The 20,478-nt window shown below is 42.4% G+C and overlaps 1 protein-coding gene across 1 annotated transcript in view; it reads right to left on the reverse strand.

Annotated features, from left to right (window-relative positions):
* adamts17 (ADAM metallopeptidase with thrombospondin type 1 motif, 17) overlaps window positions 1–20,478 on the reverse strand; it is a gene marked incomplete at its 5' end in the record, with an annotated part of 191,996 nt that overhangs the window by 29,594 nt on the left and 141,924 nt on the right. Inside the window, 5 exons of the mRNA XM_079243203.1 lie at window positions 50–177; window positions 7,358–7,527; window positions 8,263–8,408; window positions 8,783–8,884; window positions 12,653–12,797. Coding sequence (XP_079099329.1) covers window positions 50–177; window positions 7,358–7,527; window positions 8,263–8,408; window positions 8,783–8,884; window positions 12,653–12,797 — 691 coding nt within the window. The remainder of the gene's footprint in view (window positions 1–49; window positions 178–7,357; window positions 7,528–8,262; window positions 8,409–8,782; window positions 8,885–12,652; window positions 12,798–20,478) is intronic.

The following is a 20,478-nucleotide window of genomic DNA, read 5'->3' on the forward strand; positions in this document are numbered from 1 at the left end:
AAAACAAGGGCATCTACCTATACCGCCCACTTCACGGTGTGGTTCCTACCTTACACTTCCCATTAACACACAGGTCAGACTCATATGGTCCACAGGGAGTCCCGTCTATCACTCTGTCAGCCACCAGAACTGGGACATCCTGATCCACCGGGCTGCAGAACAGCACACATGGTTCCTCTGCTCAGAAACGAGACAAAAGAGCTGTTTGTTAGGAGAAAAGTTAAACTGCAGAAAGGAATTAATCTTCTGGTAAAACATTTGACAGGAACGAGTAAGGTAATCCTGGGAATGAGTCAAGTAATCCTAGGAGGAGTAAAGTAATCGTATGAAGGAGTAAAGTAATCGTGGGAATGAGTAAAGTAATCCTAGGAATGAGTAAAGTAATCCTAGGAAGGAGTAAAGTAATCGTAGGAAGGAGTAAGTAATCGTAGGAAGGAGTAAAGTAATCCTAGGAAGGAGTAAAGTAATCCTAGGAAGGAGTAAAGTAATCCTAGGAATGAGTAAAATAATCCTAGGAAGGAGTAAAGTAATCCTAGGAATGAGATAAGCAATCCTAGGAAGGAGTGAATTAATTCTAGGAAGGAGTAAAATAATCGTAGGAAGGAGTAAGTAATCGTAGGAAGGAGTAAAGTAATCCTAGGAAAGAGTAAAGTAATCCTAGGAAGGAGTAAAGTAATCCTAGGAATGAGTGAAGTAATCCTAGGAAGGAGTAAAGTAATCGTAGGAAGGAGTAAGTAATCGTAGGAAGGGGTAAAGTAATCGTAAGAAGGAGAAAAGTAATCGTAGGAAGGAGTAAAGTAATCCTTGGAATGAGAAAAGCAATCCTAGGAAGGAGTAAAGTAATCCTAGGAATGAGTAAAGTAATCGTAGGAAGGAGTAATGTAATCGTAGGAAGGAGTAAAGTAATCCTAGGAAAGAGTAAAGTAATTGTATGAAGGAGTTAAGTAATCATAGGAAGGAGTAAAGTAATCCTAGGAAGGAGTAAAGTAAACCTAGGAAGGAGTAAAGTAATTGTATGAAGGAGTTAAGTAATTGTATGAAGGAGTAAAATAATCGTAGGAATGAGTAAAGTAATCCTAGGAAAGAGTAAAGTAATCCTAGGAGGGAGTAAAGTAATCGTAGGAATAAGTAAAGTAATCCTAGGAATGTGTAAAGTAATCCTAGGAATGAGTAAAGTAATCAAAGGAAGGAGTACGTAACAATAGATAGGAATAAAGTAACCCTAGGAATGAGCAAAGTAATCCAAGGAATGAGTAAAGTAATCCTAGGAAGGAGTAAAGTAATTGTAGGAATGAGTAAAGTAATCCTAGGAAGGAGTAAAGTAATCCTAGGAAGGAGTAAAGTAATCATGGGAATGAGTAAAGTAATCTTAGGAATGAGTACGTAACAATAGAAAGTAATAAAGTAACCCTAGGAATGAGCAAAGTAATCTGAGGAATGAGTAAAGTAATCCTAGGAAGGAATAAAGTAATTGTAGGAATGAGTAAAGTAATCCTAGGAAGGAGTAAAGTAATCCTAGGAAGGAGTAAAGTAATCATGGGAAGGAGTAAAGTAATCTTAGGAATGAGTAAAGTAATCGTAGGAAGGAGTAAAGTAATCGTAGGAAGGAGTAAAGTAATCCAAGGAAAGGGTAAAGCAATCCTAGGAATGAGTAAAATAATCGTAGGAATGAGTAAAGTAATCCTAGAAATGAGTAAAGTAATCCCAGGAAAGAGTAAAGTAATCCTAGGAATAAGTAAAGTAATCCTAGGAATGTGTAAAGTAATCCTAGGAATAAGTAAAGTAATCATAGGAATGAGTAAAGTAATCGTAGGAAGGAGTAAGTAATAATAGAAAGGAATAAAGTAACCCTAGGAATGAGCAAAGTAATCCGAGGAATGAGTAAAGTAATCCTAGGAAGGAGTAAAGTAATTGTAGGAATGAGTAAAGTAATCCTAGGAAAGAGTAAAGTAATCCTAGGAGGGAGTAAAGTAATCCTAGGAATGTGTAAAGTAATCCTAGGAATGAGTAAAGTAATCAAAGGAAGGAGTACGTCACAATAGAAAGGAATAAAGTAACCCTAGGAATGAGCAAAGTAATCTGAGGAATGAGTAAAGTAATCCTAGGAAGGAATAAAGTAATTGTAGGAATGAGTAAAGTAATCCTAGGAAGGAGTAAAGTAATCCTAGGAATGAGTAAAGTAATCCTAGGAAGGAGCAAAGTAATCATAGGAATGAGTAAAGTAATCCTAGGAAGGAGTAAAGTAATCCTAGGAGGGAGTAAAGTAATCGTAGGAATAAGTAAAGTATTCCTAGGAATGTGTAAAGTAATCCTAGGAATGAGTGAAGTAATCCTAGGAAGGAGTAAAGTAATCATAGGAAGGAGTAAGTAATAATAGAAAGGAATAAAGTAATCCTAGGAATGAGTAAAGTAATCCGAGGAATGAGTAAAGTAATCCTAGGAAGGAGTAAAGTAATTGTAGGAATGAGTAAAGTAATCCTAGGAAGGAGTAAAGTAATCCTAGGAAGGAGCAAAGTAATCCTAGGAAGGAGTAAAGAAATCGTGGGAATGAGTAAAGTAATCCTAGGAATGAGTAAAGTAATCGTAGGAAGGAGTAAAGTAATCGTAGGAAGGAGTAAGTAATCGTAGAAAGGAGTAAAGTAACCCTAGGAATGAGCAAAGTAATCCTAGGAATGAGTAAAGTAAACCTAGGAAGGAGTAAAGTAATTGTATGAAGGAGTAAAGTAATAGTAGGAATGAGTAAAGTAATCCTAGGAAGGAGTAAATTAATCCTGGGAATGAGTAAAGTAATCCTAGGAAGGAGTAAAGTAATCGTAGGAAGGAGTAAAGTAATCCTAGGAATGAGAAAAGCAATCCCAGGAAGGAGTAAATTAATCCTAGGAATGAGTAAAGTAATCCTAGGAAGGAGTAAATTAATCCTAGGAATGAGTAAAGTAATCCTAGGAAGGAGTAAAGTAATCCTAGGAAGGAGTAAAGTAATCGTAGGAAGGAGTAAAGTAATCCTAGGAATGAGTAAAGTAATCCTAGGAAGGAGTAAATTAATCCTAGGAATGAGTAAAGTAATCCTAGGAAGGAGTAAATTAATCCTAGGAATGAGTAAAGTAATCCTAGGAAGGAGTAAAGTAATCCTAGGAAGGAGTAAAGTAATCGTGGGAATGAGTAAAGTAATCCTAGGAATGAGTAAAGTAATCCTAGGAAGGAGTAAAGTAATCCTAGGAGGGAGTACAGTAATCATAGAAAGGAGTAAAGTAACCCTAGGAATGAGCAAAGTAATCCTAGGAATGAGTAAAGTAATCCTAGGAAGGAGTTAAGTAATTGTATGAAGGAGTAAAGTAATCGTAGGAATGAGTAAAGTAATCCTAGGAAGGAGTAAAGTAATTGTGGGAATGAGTAAAGTAATCCTAGGAATGAGTAAAGTAATCGTAGGAATGAGTAAAGTAATCCTAGGAAGGAGTAAAGTAATCGTAGAATTGAGTAAAGTAATCCTAGGAAGGAGTAAAATAATCGTAGGAAGGAGTAAAGTAATCCTAGGAATGAGAAAAACAATCCTAGGAAGGAGTAAATTAATCCCAGGAATGAGTAAAGTAATCCTAGGAAGGAGTAAATTAATCCTAGGAATGAGTAAAGTAATCGTAGGATTGAGTAAAGTAATCGTAGGAAGGAGTAAAGTAATTGTAGGAAGGAGTAAAGTAATCGTAGGAAGGAGTAAAGTAATCCTAGGAATGAGAAAAGCAATCCCAGGAAGGAGTAAATTAATCCTAGGAATGAGTAAAGTAATCCTAGGAAGGAGTAAAGTAATCCTAGGAAGGAGTAAAGTAATTGTAGGAATGAGTAAAGTAATCCTAGGAAGGAGTAAAGTAATCCTAGGAAGGAGCAAAGTAATCCTAGGAAGGAGTAAAGAAATCGTGGGAATGAGTAAAGTAATCCTAGGAATGAGTAAAGTAATCGTAGGAAGGAGTAAAGTAATCGTAGGAAGGAGTAAGTAATCGTAGAAAGGAGTAAAGTAACCCTAGGAATGAGCAAAGTAATCCTAGGAATGAGTAAAGTAAACCTAGGAAGGAGTAAAGTAATTGTGTGAAGGAGTAAAGTAATAGTAGGAATGAGTAAAGTAATCCTAGGAAGGAGTAAATTAATCCTGGGAATGAGTAAAGTAATCCTAGGAAGGAGTAAAGTAATCGTAGGAAGGAGTAAAGTAATCCTAGGAATGAGAAAAGCAATCCCAGGAAGGAGTAAATTAATCCTAGGAATGAGTAAAGTAATCCTAGGAAGGAGTAAATTAATCCTAGGAATGAGTAAAGTAATCCTAGGAAGGAGTAAAGTAATCCTAGGAAGGAGTAAAGTAATCGTAGGAAGGAGTAAAGTAATCCTAGGAATGAGTAAAGTAATCCTAGGAAGGAGTAAATTAATCCTAGGAATGAGTAAAGTAATCCTAGGAAGGAGTAAATTAATCCTAGGAATGAGTAAAGTAATCCTAGGAAGGAGTAAAGTAATCCTAGGAAGGAGTAAAGTAATCGTGGGAATGAGTAAAGTAATCCTAGGAATGAGTAAAGTAATCCTAGGAAGGAGTAAAGTAATCCTAGGAGGGAGTACAGTAATCATAGAAAGGAGTAAAGTAACCCTAGGAATGAGCAAAGTAATCCTAGGAATGAGTAAAGTAATCCTAGGAAGGAGTTAAGTAATTGTATGAAGGAGTAAAGTAATCGTAGGAATGAGTAAAGTAATCCTAGGAAGGAGTAAAGTAATTGTGGGAATGAGTAAAGTAATCCTAGGAATGAGTAAAGTAATCGTAGGAATGAGTAAAGTAATCCTAGGAAGGAGTAAAGTAATCGTAGAATTGAGTAAAGTAATCCTAGGAAGGAGTAAAATAATCGTAGGAAGGAGTAAAGTAATCCTAGGAATGAGAAAAACAATCCTAGGAAGGAGTAAATTAATCCCAGGAATGAGTAAAGTAATCCTAGGAAGGAGTAAATTAATCCTAGGAATGAGTAAAGTAATCGTAGGATTGAGTAAAGTAATCGTAGGAAGGAGTAAAGTAATTGTAGGAAGGAGTAAAGTAATCGTAGGAAGGAGTAAAGTAATCCTAGGAATGAGAAAAGCAATCCCAGGAAGGAGTAAATTAATCCTAGGAATGAGTAAAGTAATCCTAGGAAGGAGTAAATTAATCCTAGGAATGAGTAAAGTAATCCTAGGAAGGAGTAAATTAATCCTCGGAATGAGTAAAGTAATCTTAGGAAGGAGTAAAGTAATCCTAGGAATGAGCAGCATGCCTAGCGAGGCAGCAGCTGTTCTTCCTGTGGTTTACACAACTCTTATATGACAATACAAATATCCCTAACAACACGGTAACCAGTATCTGTGGCCAGAAACAGATACGGGGAGAAGTTTTGAATCCAGGCTGGTACGCCATTTTCTCCAAAATCATATAGGAGACAGAGAGTTTAGAGACTGGCGTAATGTTTAGAGCACAGAAGTGTGTAGGTCTGGCTTCTTAATCACTGGTGTTACTACTGCATGTTCACAGGAGTCATAACCAGAGGTGGCAGTTCCTGGTCCAGAAAGTCGAAGTCCTGCCATGTTTTTGGATCTACCTGAACATTTAGAACAGGTGTTTTCACTAACAGGCTCCTTTACCTGGCAAATAAACTCACTCCTTCAGCTCGTTTGGTGACTGGTTGGAACAGCTGCCGGACAGGACTTTACTTCTGGACCAGGAATTGCCACCTCTGGTGATAACCTGGTCTTTGCACATCTCCACTGTCCTCTAAATGTTTTCAAATAATTGTTTAAAAAGTTATTAAACCAGAAAAAAAGGTTAAAAGGTGCTTTTTCTGACCCTTTAGTCATTACAAAACTTTTCCTGTGAGATTTCATGCGAAATTTTGATGAACACAGATTTTAGTTTAAATAATGTTATTGAGGTACGTGCTGGTTGGTCGCAGGAAGTCCAGCGCCGGAAGGGGGGCGGGGCCAGTACATCTGATGCTAAAAACAGCAGCTAGTCATATCAGCTAACTGACAGCAGCAGCTTTCTGAATTCAGCATTTATGTTTGAACCGGACTCTGAGCCTGAGAGAGAAGATACCGAGATGGTGGAAGGAGCACGTTTACAACAAACTCTCTCTGAATGGTAAAGTCGCCACTTTAATGTCTGCTCGTCTCGCTGGAAAGTCAGATAGCATGTTGACAACAAGGCATGTCGTTCATGTTGATACGTCTCACTTTTATTCTGTTTTGGACCATTTTTAAACATGAATGTACTTTATAAAGAATCCGAAGATAGAGATGAAAAAAATGAATTAATGTTGATGCTGCATCATATTTCCCTACCAAACTTACACACACACACACACACACACACACCACACCGAACTTACCGGCAGCCAGATAAGCACACTCACATTTTAACTACACACAACTGCACAAAGCAGCGCGTTTACTTTAGGTTTTATTTACCGTCTGTTTATCTTGATTAATTCGCCTTTTTAGATGTTTTCACCAGGAGTCTGGAAAATGTGGTGATTTCCACATGACAGATCTCTGGTTGGCTTAGCCACTGATGTGGTGTGTAATACCTGTGAAGAGGGGTGTGTTTATGCAATTAGCTCCCCGGGAAGAAGAAAATAAAAAAAGACGCGTTTGCGAGACTTCAGCCTTGAGGACAGATTTGCTGCTAACAGACAAAGAAACTTTACCATCTTTAAAAGAAAGGCTTCCAGGAATGTTAACACTTCCGTACAACACCCATACACACATTTTAAATTGGAAAAATGCAGTTTCTGGGTGATGACCCCTTTAGAGCCCACCGATACAACCCCGTAAAATATTGGCCACATATGGTGACAAGGTGGGAACGGTTGGGGTGGAACTAGATCATTTGAGCATGGCTTCCTCTGACCAATTATCTTTCCCAGGAAAGGTCGGCTAACAAGCTTAAACTGGTCAAAAACAGCCGAGCATGTGGCAGGACAGGAGAGGTGGTTGGAAAGGTGGCTCATGTGGGCTCTGATACCAGCAACCTTATTTATAAAGAAACCCAAAAAATGTCCACACATTGTAACGGAGCAACCTGTGCACACTGACTGTTGGGCAGGGAGGAAACCCCGTGGATTGTTACAGGTACAGGCAATAATATCAGAGCCATGCTCTGTGTGAGCAGATTTCATCGTTCTCTGATGAAGATGTGAAATGTCCTTCAGCATCTGGAAACCTGCAACTTATCCTTCTGATCATTAGATCAATAAGTGTCTGTAAAACACGGACTAATGCAGAAAATGTACATAGAACTTCATTTTTCTCATCTGACCGTTTTCCATTTTTGTTCTGCTAGTGTGTGTGTGTGTGTGTGTGTGTGTCTCACCATCATGAATGACCGCTGTGAGTAAGCTGCCCTTTGATTTGCCAGCATGTCGGTCATGTGACAGACACTGGAAGTCTCTGAAGCTCGGCGATCCTTTGGGACATGGTGGGCTTTCACATGCTCGGTGCTCCACACTGTTATGGCGGCACTGACGGCCATCTGGACCAGGCCTGTGTATGCAAACATGTCATTACTTTGGATTATTATATGGATTCACATGCAAAGGTCAGCTTCATGAAACCGAGAAGTTTCCGTCAGGACTAAAAACGCGACGGTTACCAAGGCTGTCCTCATTGCCTCAGCCTGCAGACTACACGTGCACTCTGATATGTCTGGATCCCAACAGTCTGCCACAGAGGCTGCTTTACATCACGTTTATCTGGCAGAACCCAGTTTGTTAATGTTGGGTCTTCTTCCCATACCAGAGAAAGTCCAGGAGTCCCTCAGGGTTCTGCTCCTGGACCGATACTTTTCATGTTGCTTACTTTATGTTTAGACAACAGGGACCAGTTTGGTCCCTACCAAAACATGCCAGTAATGTGTGTCTAAGCATGGTGTTATGTCTGAGCAGTGCATGCTGTTTGGCAGAAATGCTGCAATGAGTCAGAAGCCAACCTTCTCAGCTTGATGTATAAAAAAAACACACACATTTGTGATTGTCAGTATTCGCACACACAACCATGCAAAGCTTGTTGTTAAGCAGCTGAACCTCTCCTTTAACTCTAACTTCACCCATTTCCATTACGTACTGAACTGTGATGCTGAGCTAGCCTCATCCTGAACCTCTGCACTAATCCTAACCAAAGCCTCAATTACGTCATTCTGCCTCACATGGAGAACTGGTCTGTTAATCAGACAAACAACCTCCTGATGAGGCAGCACAAACACAGAGAGACGGGACATACGGAGGGTTGTCACATTTCCTCTGTCTGAACTGGACTCCAGTAGCACAAGTCCGACTGCAAAGGCTCCACGGACTCCAAGGACTCCAGTCACCATCCACGTGCTGAGGGAGGGGGGTCTTACTGACACACGCCCCTGATCTGCACCACTAACGAAGCATTGAAGGTTCATCAGAAACACTCATCATGTAGACAAACCAGTAAAAGATCTTACCCCAGAAGCCAGGGCAAAGTCAGAACAGAACAGAACAGAACAGAACAGAAGAGAACAGAACAGAACAGAACACAACACAACACAACAGAATAGAATAGAATAACATTCCTTTTAAATACAGAGGAAAACTGTAAATTTCAAATAAATATAAAACAGAAAAACAATAAACAGCAAATAATTAACAAAAACTCTTTTAATAAGAATAAAAATGTCATGACATTATAGTAATAAAGTAAAATAAAATTAAATTGTACATGGAATTACCAAAAGAAGCAACAGAAGAACATTGAAGAGGTGAGGTGGTCCTACCTTGTCTGCTCCACATTCTGTTCCTTCTAGAGGAGGATCCAGCTTGGTCTTACAGGTAGTATCACCCCCAACTAGACACCACAGGCCAGCACACATGAGGTGCTGGGAAACCCAGAGACATGCAGAAGATAATATCAGAGCGGGGCAGCCCTCCGTAACACCACGTCCTGACATCATGGTATGGTATCAGTCTGTAGTTTCAGTAAACGCAGGCATCTGGAATCATTTCTGCTGATATTTACTGACTAGGCCAGTGTTTCTATCTGCTCTAAAGACAGTTGTTCATATGACATTTTGATGAAAACATCTGCTTGGTGGAGAAATGTAAAATAAGTACAGAGCTGTGAAAAAGTATTTGCCCACTCCCTGATTTCTGACTCTTTTGCAAATCTATCACACCTAAATGTGTTAGATCATCACACAAATTTGAATATCAGACAAAAGTAAATACAAATTGCAGTTTTTAGTGATTTTATTCATTCAGAAGAATTCTTGTCCAAACCTACACAACAGATTCTGCAGAAGTTAAGGAACAAGCGAGAAGGTGTGGAAGGTTGCAATCCGTTTCGGAGGCTTCAGGACTCCAGCCAACCACAGTCAGAGCCGTTACCACTCATGGAGATAAAAATCAAACATCAGACCATCATAGTCAGACATGGTGGTGGTAGTGTGATAATCTGGGGCTGCTTTGCTGCTTCGGGACCTGGACTTGCTGGGATTGATGGAACCATCAATCCGCTTCCATCAGAACCTCCTGAAGGACAACGTTCGGCCATCGGTTCATGACCTCAAAGTCAAGCAGACTCGGGTTCTGCAACAAGACTACGACCCAAAACACAGCAGCAAGTCCACCTCTGAAAGTAACTAACTGAATCTAAAGGAAGGTTCTGGAGGGTCTGAGTCAAAGTCCAGATCTAAATCCAGCTGAAACGCTGCGGTGGGACCTTAAACGACCAGTTCATGCTGGAAGAGCATCCAGTGTGAAAAAGTTACAACATTCTGAGCAGTACAGACCAAAACTCCTCCAAAGACTCACCGCCAGGTGTTACAAACACTTGGTTGCAGATGTTGCTGCTGCAGGTTGAGCAACCAGGTGGAACAACAAGGTGGAACAACTAGATTGAATAACCAGGTGGAACAACAAGGTGGAACAACTACATTGAATAACGAGGTGGAAAAACCAGGTGGAACAACAAGGTGGAACAACAAGGTCGAACAACTAGATTGAATAACCAGGTGAAAAAACCAGGTGGAACAACAAGGTGGAACAACTAGCTTGAATAACCAGGTGAAACAACCAGGTGGAACAACAGGGTGAAAAAACCAGGTGGAAGAACTAGATTGAACAACCAGGTGGAACAACCAGGTGGAACAAGCAGTTGGAACAACTAGATTGAACAACTAGATTGAACAACCAGGTTGAACAACCAGGTGGAACAACCAGGTGGAACAACTGGGTGGAAAAACCAGGTGGAAAAACAAGGTGGAACAACCAGGTTGAGGAGCCAGGTGGAACACCCAGGTGCAACAACCAGGTGGAACAACTGGTAGGAACAACCGGGTGGAACAACCAGCTGGAAACACCGGGTGGAACAACCGGGTGGAAACACCAGGTGGATAAACTAGATTGAACAACCAGGTGGAACAACCGGGTGGAACAACCGGGTGGAACAACCAGGTGGAACAACAAGATTGAACAACCAGGTTGAACAACCAGGTGGAACAACTAGATTGAACAACCAGGTTGAACAACCAGGTGGAACAACCAGATGGAACAACTAGATTGAACAACCAGGTTGAACAACCGGGTGGAACAACAAGATTGAACAACCAGGTTGAACAACCAGGTGGAACAACAAGATTGAACAACCAAGTTGAACAACCGGGTGGAACAACAAGATTGAACAACCAGGTTGAACAACCAGGTGGAACAACAAGATTGAACAACCAGGTTGATCAAGCAGATGGAACAACTAGATTGAACAACCAGGTTGAACAACCAAGTGGAACAACTAGATGGAACAACCAGGTTGAAAAACCTGGTGGAACAACCAGGTGCAACAACCAAGTGGAACAACTGGTAGGAACAACCGGGTTGAACAACCAGCTGGAAACACCGGGTGGAAGAACCGGGTGGAAACACCAGGTGGATAAACTAGATTGAACAACCGGGTGGAACAACCGGGTTGAGCAGCCAGGTGGAACAACCGGGTTGAGCAGCCAGGTGGAACAACCGGGTGGAACAACCGGGTGGAACAACCGGGTGGAACAAGCAGGTAGAACAACCAGGTGGAACAACCAGGTGGAACAACCAGATGGAACAACCAGGTGGAACAACCAGGTGGAACAACCAGGTGGAACAACAAGATTGAACAACCAGGTTGAACAACCAGGTGGAACAACCAAATGGAACAACTAGATTGAACAACCAGGTTGAAACAACCAGGTGGAACAACCGGGTTGAGCAGCCAGGTGGAACAACCGGGTTGAGCAGCCAGGTGGAACAACCGGGTGGAACAACCGGGTGGAACAAGCAGGTAGAACAACCAGGTGGAACAACCAGGTGGAACAACCAGATGGAACAACCAGGTGGAACAACCAGGTGGAACAACCAGGTGGAACAACAAGATTGAACAACCAGGTTGAACAACCAGGTGGAACAACCAAATGGAACAACTAGATTGAACAACCAGGTTGAAACAACCAGGTGAAACAACCGGGTTGAGCAGCCAGGTGGAACAACCAGGTGGAACAACCAGGTAGAACAACCAGGTGGAACAACCAGGTGGAACAACCAGATGGAACAACCAGGTGGAACAACCAGGTGGAACAACCAGGTGGAACAACCAGGTGGAACAACCAGGTGGAACAACAAGGTTGAACAACCAGGTTGAACAACCAGGTGGAACAACCAGGTGGAACAACTAGATTGAACAACCAGGTGAAACAACCAGGTGAAACAACCGGGTTGAGCAGCCAGGTGGAACAACCAGGTGGAACAACCAGGTAGAACAACCAGGTGGAACAACCAGGTGGAACAACCAGGTGGAACAACCAGGTGGAACAACCAGGTAGAACAACCAGGTGGAACAACCAGGTAGAACAACCAGGTGGAACAACCAGGTGGAACAACCGGGTGGAACAAACGGGTAGAACAACCAGGTAGAACAACCAGGTGGAACAACCGGGTGGAACAACCGGGTGGAACAACCAGGTGGAACAACCGGATGGAACAACCAGGTAGAACAACCAGGTGGAACAACCGGGTGGAACAACCAGGTGGAACAACCGGATGGAACAACCAGGTGGAACAACCAGGTGGAACAACCGGATGGAACAACCAGGTGGAACAACCAGGTGGAACAACCGGATGGAACAACCAGGTAGAACAACCAGGTGGAACAACCAGGTGGAACAACCGGGTGGAACAACCGGGTGGAACAACCAGGTCATGCCATGTCATTTGTCTTGCTTTTCTGTCTTTGCTGCTTCAGTAAGTTTAGTTACAACAATCTCTTTTGTATTTTATTTGTTTATGTCTCTGATATGACTTGTTGTGTTCGCAACTTCCAGATCTGTGCTGGCGGAATAAAGATTTACACACACATTCACATGATGCAGCATTAAATCTGCACAAAAGAAAAGCAGAAAAAACACTGAAATATGACAAAGCCAAACTTTCAATTCTTTCTTTTCAATTCAGAATGAATTTATTCTAAGGCACATTTACAGATTCGGTCCATTTCAAACCGATTCGCAGAAATTCAGTTCATGAGGAAAAAGCCCATTTTGAGAAAGATGAATGAATGAATGTGTTTGTTGGTTCACTTTCTACATTTCTTCCTTGGATCAGTGTACCAGATGCTGTACCTCCATTTCACTGCAGAACGTAGCGTTGACTCCAAACAGGATCTGGCATTGCTGGTTCACGCTGTAGTGCATTCCTGGGAGTTTGGAGGATAATGGCAGACGAATCCCGGGGTCTGTGTGCAGGAGGCAGGTACTGGCTCTGGTTCTGGTGGAAAGAGGAAAATACAAGTCTTTATCTCTTTTTTTATCTGGAGGAAATCTGCATCTGAAAGAGACTTTGTGGAGATGAACTGAAATGAAGCTGGTACAAGATAAAACCCTATAGTGGGTGAGGTAGGACTGAGTAGAGTCAGGAAGAAGAGTAGTGATTACACCTGCAGGCCCAGACGGGCCGTCCGTGGCCTCTAAGGGCCTGACTGAAGGAAAAAAGTAAAAAGAATCACAATGAAATATTGGTGCAGCTGATTGGCCTGAAGAAATTGGCACCGCCCACAAAACTTGTGCTCATCAGTTGGCATGATCGATCAAAATTTCAGCAGTAAGTTTTATTTTCAGAAACTCATTAAAATGCTTGCAGAGAACAGGACACGGTGCTGATACTGGCAATGAAGGAAAAAACATGAAAAAAGAGGGAGCTTGAACAGGAGGCGGGAAGATACCGGAAATTTTTACGCTATTATCCAAACCTCCACCAGCAGCGGTGTTCAGTCACCAGCGACATGACCTTAAACCTTTAATAAGTGAGAGATGCAGACTTACAGTGCTGTTAAAGGGGGAGATGACATGATTCTCTGTGAGACTGATGTGTAACAACAACCCTCCCTCCTCCTGTCATCACTTTATTCTACCGGAAATGTTGCAGCGGTTTGTTGCTACGTTGTTAAATTTACAAAAAGAAACTACACATGGACATTCTAACCATTAATACACACTAAATAATCAGTGTTGTGTTTAATTGACAGGTGGATATTTTCAAGTCAGAGACTCGTGGGTGGGTTGGGTGGGTGCAGTTTGCATGCTGTTTAGGGCTGCCAGTGGGGAAGACAGCCACAGGCAGTAGGGACAGGTAGCGGGAAGCTTAGGAGTGCATGAATCGGCTTTCCAGTTGTGGACATTTTCCTGCAGCTTGTGGAGACCTTCACTGCACCGGGCCAGCGGCAGGCCCTCTACGTACAACCCACAGATCAGACCCTGGAGGACGGTTTTACAACCCAGCAAGCTAAACGCCAGAATCCACTTCTTTGGTCCGCATCAGAGTGTTGTTGGTGTTCACACAAAGGAATCGTACTATCCCTGGAAAAGCACAGCAGTCCGTTGAAAGCAGAATGAAGGCACTATGAAGTTCTGTACATTGAGTATTAGTCTGAGTTCAGGTGGGTTGGAGCAGGACAATGTTGAAAACATGCAAGATTGTGGCCCTTGAGGACCAGACCTGGACCACCCAGCTGTAGCGGGGCTGGGATGTGTGCAGAGGGGACGGGTGCCCCCACCTGCCATAGCCCCTCTGAGAAGGGTGTAACAGTGTGAAAGGCCTTTACGTTGGATAAAAGCATTAAAAACCGTTTTCCTGCTTAGAAAGGTGATGTGAGAAGCAGGAAAAGAAAAGTTTCCACTGCAGCAAGCAGTGGATGAAGATGCACAGGATCTCAAAGAAAGTCTCAGAGCTGATTTTTCTTTTCATGTTTAGACATCCTGGTGGAACAGCTTGATAAAAGGTCCAGAGATGTCCACCGAATCGCATCGCTGTTGCAGGAAAAGTTCTCCAGTGATGTTGCAGCTGTCAGAACACAAAGTTTTATTGACTTCCATGTTGGTGATATGTCCACATCCGAGGCATCCGAGGCATGCAAGGCGTCCAACCTGATCATCTTCAGGTGCCACCAAGACACTTAACACTAAAACTGCTGGATGAAGTTCCCAGAATCAACACCTCATCAAGTGTTCTCATGTAAAGATGGATCTATGAAGGCTTTCCTGGAAAAGCCATGCAGCAGGTCTCTACTGCGCTTCCTGACACTTCTACATAATTGTAGCATTTGACAAGACTGCAGTGTCACAAGAACATTTCTGGTTTGTTTCCCTTCTTTAACTCCGCTGGACACTTTTCTGCTGAATAAGATTCTGTTTGGGTTTCACTTTTCCCTACAAGGTTCTCTAGCAGCTGCTGTGATTGGCTCTTCAAGCGGCTCATTTGCATATTTCCCATCCTGCTTTGCAGAGCCCCTGTTCTGTTCCGAGTTAAGTGTATATGTAAAATATAAAGGCTACGCTCTCCGATAAGCAAAAAGTCTGCGGTGATCTCAAGGTACCCATGAGATTTTCTCTCAGTGACTTGATATTTACATTTGTAGATTGTAGTTTCTTGCCCAGTGTGTTACACCTGCACCAGGCTCTGTCACGATCACACCCACTGGAATCAATTACCCACGTAGCAGTTCACCTGATTACTAATCATTCCCACCTGTCATCTGTTTAGTTCACCAGCCTTATAAGCACCAGATTCCCAGTCACTCATTGTTGGACCTCATAACTATCTGCACCTTTTTCCTCGTCCCTTTCCCCGGCGCCGACTCACACAGCTGCCCAGAGGGTTATTTGGATTGCTTTCCTGGCTCTGACCCTTGAAGACAGATCCAGCAGAACCAATACTGTACATTTTTCTGAATCAGCAGACATAATGTCACTAGACACTTTCATGCAGTTTCTGTAGAGTGATATTTACGAAACGGACCCCCCTCTGCCGCCTCCTGGGTCGGTGCATGGCTGGCTCCAGGGTGGGACGGTTGGGGTCTGTGCCTGGGGGTGGCTGCCGATGGCCCGGGTCTCGGGGGTACTACTGGTGTGCCTCTTGCCTTTGTGTGGGAGGGGTCACACTGGCATGATCTTCTCTGAACACGTTCCACTCTGCATGTTCTGCATGTGACACAGTCACCGAGTCGTCTGCAGTTTTATTCACTAACAGCAGCTGGTTTTCTCATTTGTTTGTTTCTCATTTATATTTAACTTTTTAGATTCATAGTTTAGTTACTATGATCTAAAGTTGGCTTGTGTGTGTATGTGTTAATACTGGCGAGTGTGTATATGTTTGTATGTGTGTGTGTGTGCATATGTATATATGTGTGTATACATATGTGTGTATATGTATGTGTATGTATACGTGTGTATATGTATACATCTGTAGGTTGTTTTTTCCTTTTTGTTTTTGGGTTATTTTTTAGTTGTTTTTTTTTCCTCTCCCTTTATCTCTTTCACTTTTCTTATGAGGTGTTTTTTCTCCTTTCGCTTTCTGTCTTCCGTCTGTCCTCTCCGGTCCAGCAGTACAAGCTCTACGATTCAAACAATAATACAAAATAAATATAGAAATAAAATAAAAATTCAGAAAGTCAAGGGGATCATTATATCTATAAAGCTTCCCTTGGCAAAGAAATTTTGCTAAGCAGAACATCCAGACCATCATTCTGCTGCCTAAATGCTGGACAAGACAAAAAAAAGAAAAAGAAAAAAGAAAAAAAAAAACCCCCCCCAAAAAAAAAACAACAAAAAAAAACCCCAAACAATTTAACTCTGGTCTAAGTTAGCTTTCTTGAGTCTTGGCTCCACAATGGTGAGCTTAAATGAAGAAATACGCCAGAGGAGAGCAACAAGTTAAACCTTTTGATCACCCAAAGCCTAATTGTGTCAAAGCCATTGAGAAAAAGCTTAAAAGCAAGTACATCCACAGAACTGGAGGGTTTCATTGTAGCCACCAGCGCTGAGATGTCTTCAAATGACACAGAATGAAAAGAGGACCAAGTTTGATATGGAGGTTCAACATGGGCTGGATTACACAGAAAGGTGGATTTGGGCATATAAATTCTTGATCTAATTGATGAAAAAGTCCAAAATTTCTTGACTGTCAGTATCCCAAGACACAGGGACAGCTGGAGGGGTTGGGGACACAATAGAATTTATGATGTCAAAAAGCACTTTAGGGTTTCTCTTGTTAAATGCTATCAGCCGAGAGAAATATTTGGCTCATACCTCCTTACCTGCTTCATTTAAGAAGGACATCGACTCCCTAAGATGTATTCTGTTAACCTTTAGCTTAGTGGATTTCCAGAGATGCTCAGTTTTTCGACATAGCTTTCTCATATTATGAATATTTTCGTCAATCCAGGGACATAGTCTCCTGGTGACATTATTCGATTTTATAGGAGCAAGTTGGTCTACAATGGAACCACAATGAGAATTAAAACAAGTCCTCAACATCAGCACAATGGTTAAGAACACAGGGATTGAACAAGGCACAGAAACTCTCTACAGTGCTTTCTGTAATGATCTTCCTTTCTGCACTGGAAGGAGCAGGCCTGGGCTCCAGGGGAATATTAAGACCAAAAAACACACAATGATTATCTCTCAGATGAACATCCTCCACACAAACATTTTAATATGTAGACCATGTGAGAACATGAGGTCCAGGATGTGATCCTTCCTGTGGGTGGGGCCTGATACATGTTTAAAATGAAAAGAGTCAGTCATTGATAAAAGTTCCGCTGCTGGGCTGGAAGAATCATCATCAACGTTGAGGTTAAAATCCCCAAGAATCACAAGTTTATCCAGTTAAAGCAGATAAAAGATATTTTATCTTTTTATAAATAATGTATGAAAACCAGTGGGGCCAGGGGGGCAATAAATCAGAACAGTAAAATGTGTTGGAGGAACTAATTTTGATCATTTTTGACTGAAACGAGGAGAAGTGGTCCATATCTATCATTCTGCATGAGTATCAGTCCCGATACACCGCAATCAGACCATCTCCAGGGCAACGTGGGCGGGGCAAACCAAGAGCTGAGCATCCAGCAGGGCACGGCTCATTCAAATGGATAAACTCTGTAGCGGATTATCATTAACGTTAACCTGTGATCCAATGTCGGAGCGACAGTGGGTGTTTTAATTAATTCGCTGTGTCTTTAGACAAGCGGACGATCTCGGGGCACCACCCAGTCCTAAATTTGTTATACGGTCAGGCATGGAATACCGTAATATGACAATAATATTTGTCTAATAACAGATAACCATCAGTCTCAAAATATGCTTACTATAAGTTCTCGTCTGAGGGAACAAATCACTTCCTTAAAGATCGATCACGCTACCACGACTTCTTAAAATATAACACACTTTATTAAATCCACACCGGTTAAAATCATCAGGCACAGATGAAATTAATAATGTAAATCAGAAATAGCGTCAGCAAGCATCAAATACTGAATTAGCCAAGATGACAGAAAGGGAGAGAGAGCTAGCAAGAGAGAGAGTATGGAAGCTCGAGCCGAGCCAACAACAAGCATGTACAATAAAACTATTAAAGGTAAAGTTATGTTAGCAGCTTACATAACTTACACAACTAGGAAGGTTGGAAAGATGGCAAGTCTAATGAAGTTAACTAACTATGTCAGGGTAGACTATCAGGCGGATACCGGGGGAATGGATTTAAAAAGGGGCAGCTTCTGCTAAGACACCAGCTGGATCGGAGTCAGTGGAATAATGGGTCGGCCTTGGTGCCTTGGTACCTTGGTGGTCGAGAACCCAAACCTTGGGTCCAGTGGGCAAGGATTCAGTGGTCATCCTGATACTTGTCCAAAGGGGACCTCCGCAGAAGTCAGGAGCTCGCCTGGAACCGCCTGGTTCGACGTCTGAAGCTGGACCCAACTCCGATTAGAGTCCACGCGTCACGGGTGCCGGCAGAGTCCTGGAGTAGTCATGTTTGGGTCGTCCGTACGTTACTGGTCACAGTCTTTGTGGGCCGGGAGAGCACCTTCGATGGTGTGTCAGAAGCAAAAATTGTTCAGCCAGAATTGGATGAGTTTTCTGGTGTTAAGCAGTCGAGCGAGCTTACTTAATAAAAACGAACATGACGCCAGACGGACAAAAACACGACTAAAGCAAACATCAAACGAAAACGAAAAGAAAAAAACAAGAGAGAAACAAAATAAAATGAGAGAGGAAAAAACAAGAGCAGAAAAAAAGACAAAAAGGAAGATGAGAGGACAAAAGAGAGACGAGTTCCGGGAAGACCCGCAGTTAAATTTGCCGCCGCTCTGGGGCGGACTTTAGATTATCCAATCAGAGCGCAGGGATCAGGACATGGGGTCTGAAGGTTTGGTCAAAATACTAAGTTCTTGGGGAATTAAACTTAACATTTTTCCAACCTCAAAACATGTCTATAAAATCCATTTATAGATGAGAAGAAGTATGAATGATCCTTATAAACATGAACCTTAAAACAGTTTTGCTGCTGTCAAAAGGGGAAAAGGTTTGTTAACAGGTACCAGACATTTCAAATACATTTCATCGATGATTTTCACTTTCCACGGACCTGGTGGGTCGTTAATAACAACAGCATATAATGTTAATCACGGTGTATTTAATCAGACTGAAATGCATATCTCAACATGTTCGAGGGTGTCTGCTAGATGGCGCCATTGCTCCATCCAAGGAATCAGAAATTAACTAACTTGCTAACTTCTGTGGATTTCACATCTGAAAAACGGTTAAAGTCTTAATTTAGAAAGGAAGAAGAGTCCATTCATCCAGGTGTGCTGAGGATACATCCAGTATTTTATACAGTTTAGAATTCAGAACTTAAAGGTTCTGCTCTGGAATCTGGTCTCTGTGTGCTGTGGATACAAAGGGACCTCCTGGGGTGATGGACAACAGGCTCTTACCAGGGTCCAACTTCAAAAGGGTGCCACAGTCTGTCTTGTTCCTGTTCCTACCAGGAACAAGATAAAACCAGCAGGGTTCCTGGTTTAAAGTGGAGGTCTGTCTACCCGGATTAAGATGGATCTGATTTTTAAGGCTTTCATTGAGCTCTGTTTTGGAGATGTGTGGATGGACTTCCTTTTGAAGTCGAAAGTCCTGAGTCCTTATCTGATTTGGGGGTTAATTCGGCCTTGGGGGTTGGTACACTCTCCATCTCTCTGCCACGTCTCTGTCAAAGACATAGAACCCAGGTTCTCTCTGGGGAACCACTTGTTTAGAGAGAAAGATTTGCTACAGAGTGAGCATTCAGAAGACCAATACGTGGTGGTGACGTCGCCATGGCCATGTCAGCTTCGCACAGTGGGGTCAGCCTCAACCACCTTCTGCAGTCATGGGACTTCAAGTTGTATCGGCAAGTTGGGTGGTCCCTCGATGTAGGCAAAGGGGTCGTTGATGATCCTAGTGACTAGGTGGCTGGGTTGCAATACTGCTGATCCAGATCATAGTGAGGCAGGGGCAAGGAAGTGTTTCCAAACACCCCAGGCTGGAGAGGGACCGGGCGCAACCACCTGTAGCTCCAGTCCGGATAACTGTAGCCACCGGCCATCCATGTAGCTTGTTTGATATTAACCTGAAATCCAGACCTGAAGTGTCGTCTTTTTGTCCTCTTCTTCTTTGGATTATCTGGGAGGCGGGAAAACAGCAGGTACTTCAGGGTGTTGGGCGCACACAAAAATGGTAGTGGGAAGCAGGGGCGATTATAGGATCAGAGGTTTAGGGGTGCTGAACATCCAGAGAGATGTACATACATACATATGTACATACATATGTACGTATGTGTGTGTGTGTTTCATATACATATATATATATATATATATATATATATATATATATATATATATATATATATATATCGATTTACCAGTCGATCTATGTTCCTACCCTCACCTATGGTCATGAGCTGTCGGTCGTTGTCGAAAGAAGGAGATCTCGTATACAGGCGGCTGAAATGAGTTTCCTCCGCAGGGTGGCCGGGCTCTCCCTTAGAGATAGGGTGAGGAGCTCGGTCATCCGGGAGGAGATCAGAGTAGAGCCGCTGCTACTCCGCATCAAGAGTAGCCAGTTGACGTGGCTCAGGCATCAAC

The sequence above is a fragment of the Telmatherina bonti genome (assembly GCF_933228915.1).
Source record: "Telmatherina bonti genome assembly, chromosome: 1".
Classification (NCBI taxonomy): Eukaryota; Metazoa; Chordata; class Actinopteri; order Atheriniformes; family Telmatherinidae; genus Telmatherina; species Telmatherina bonti.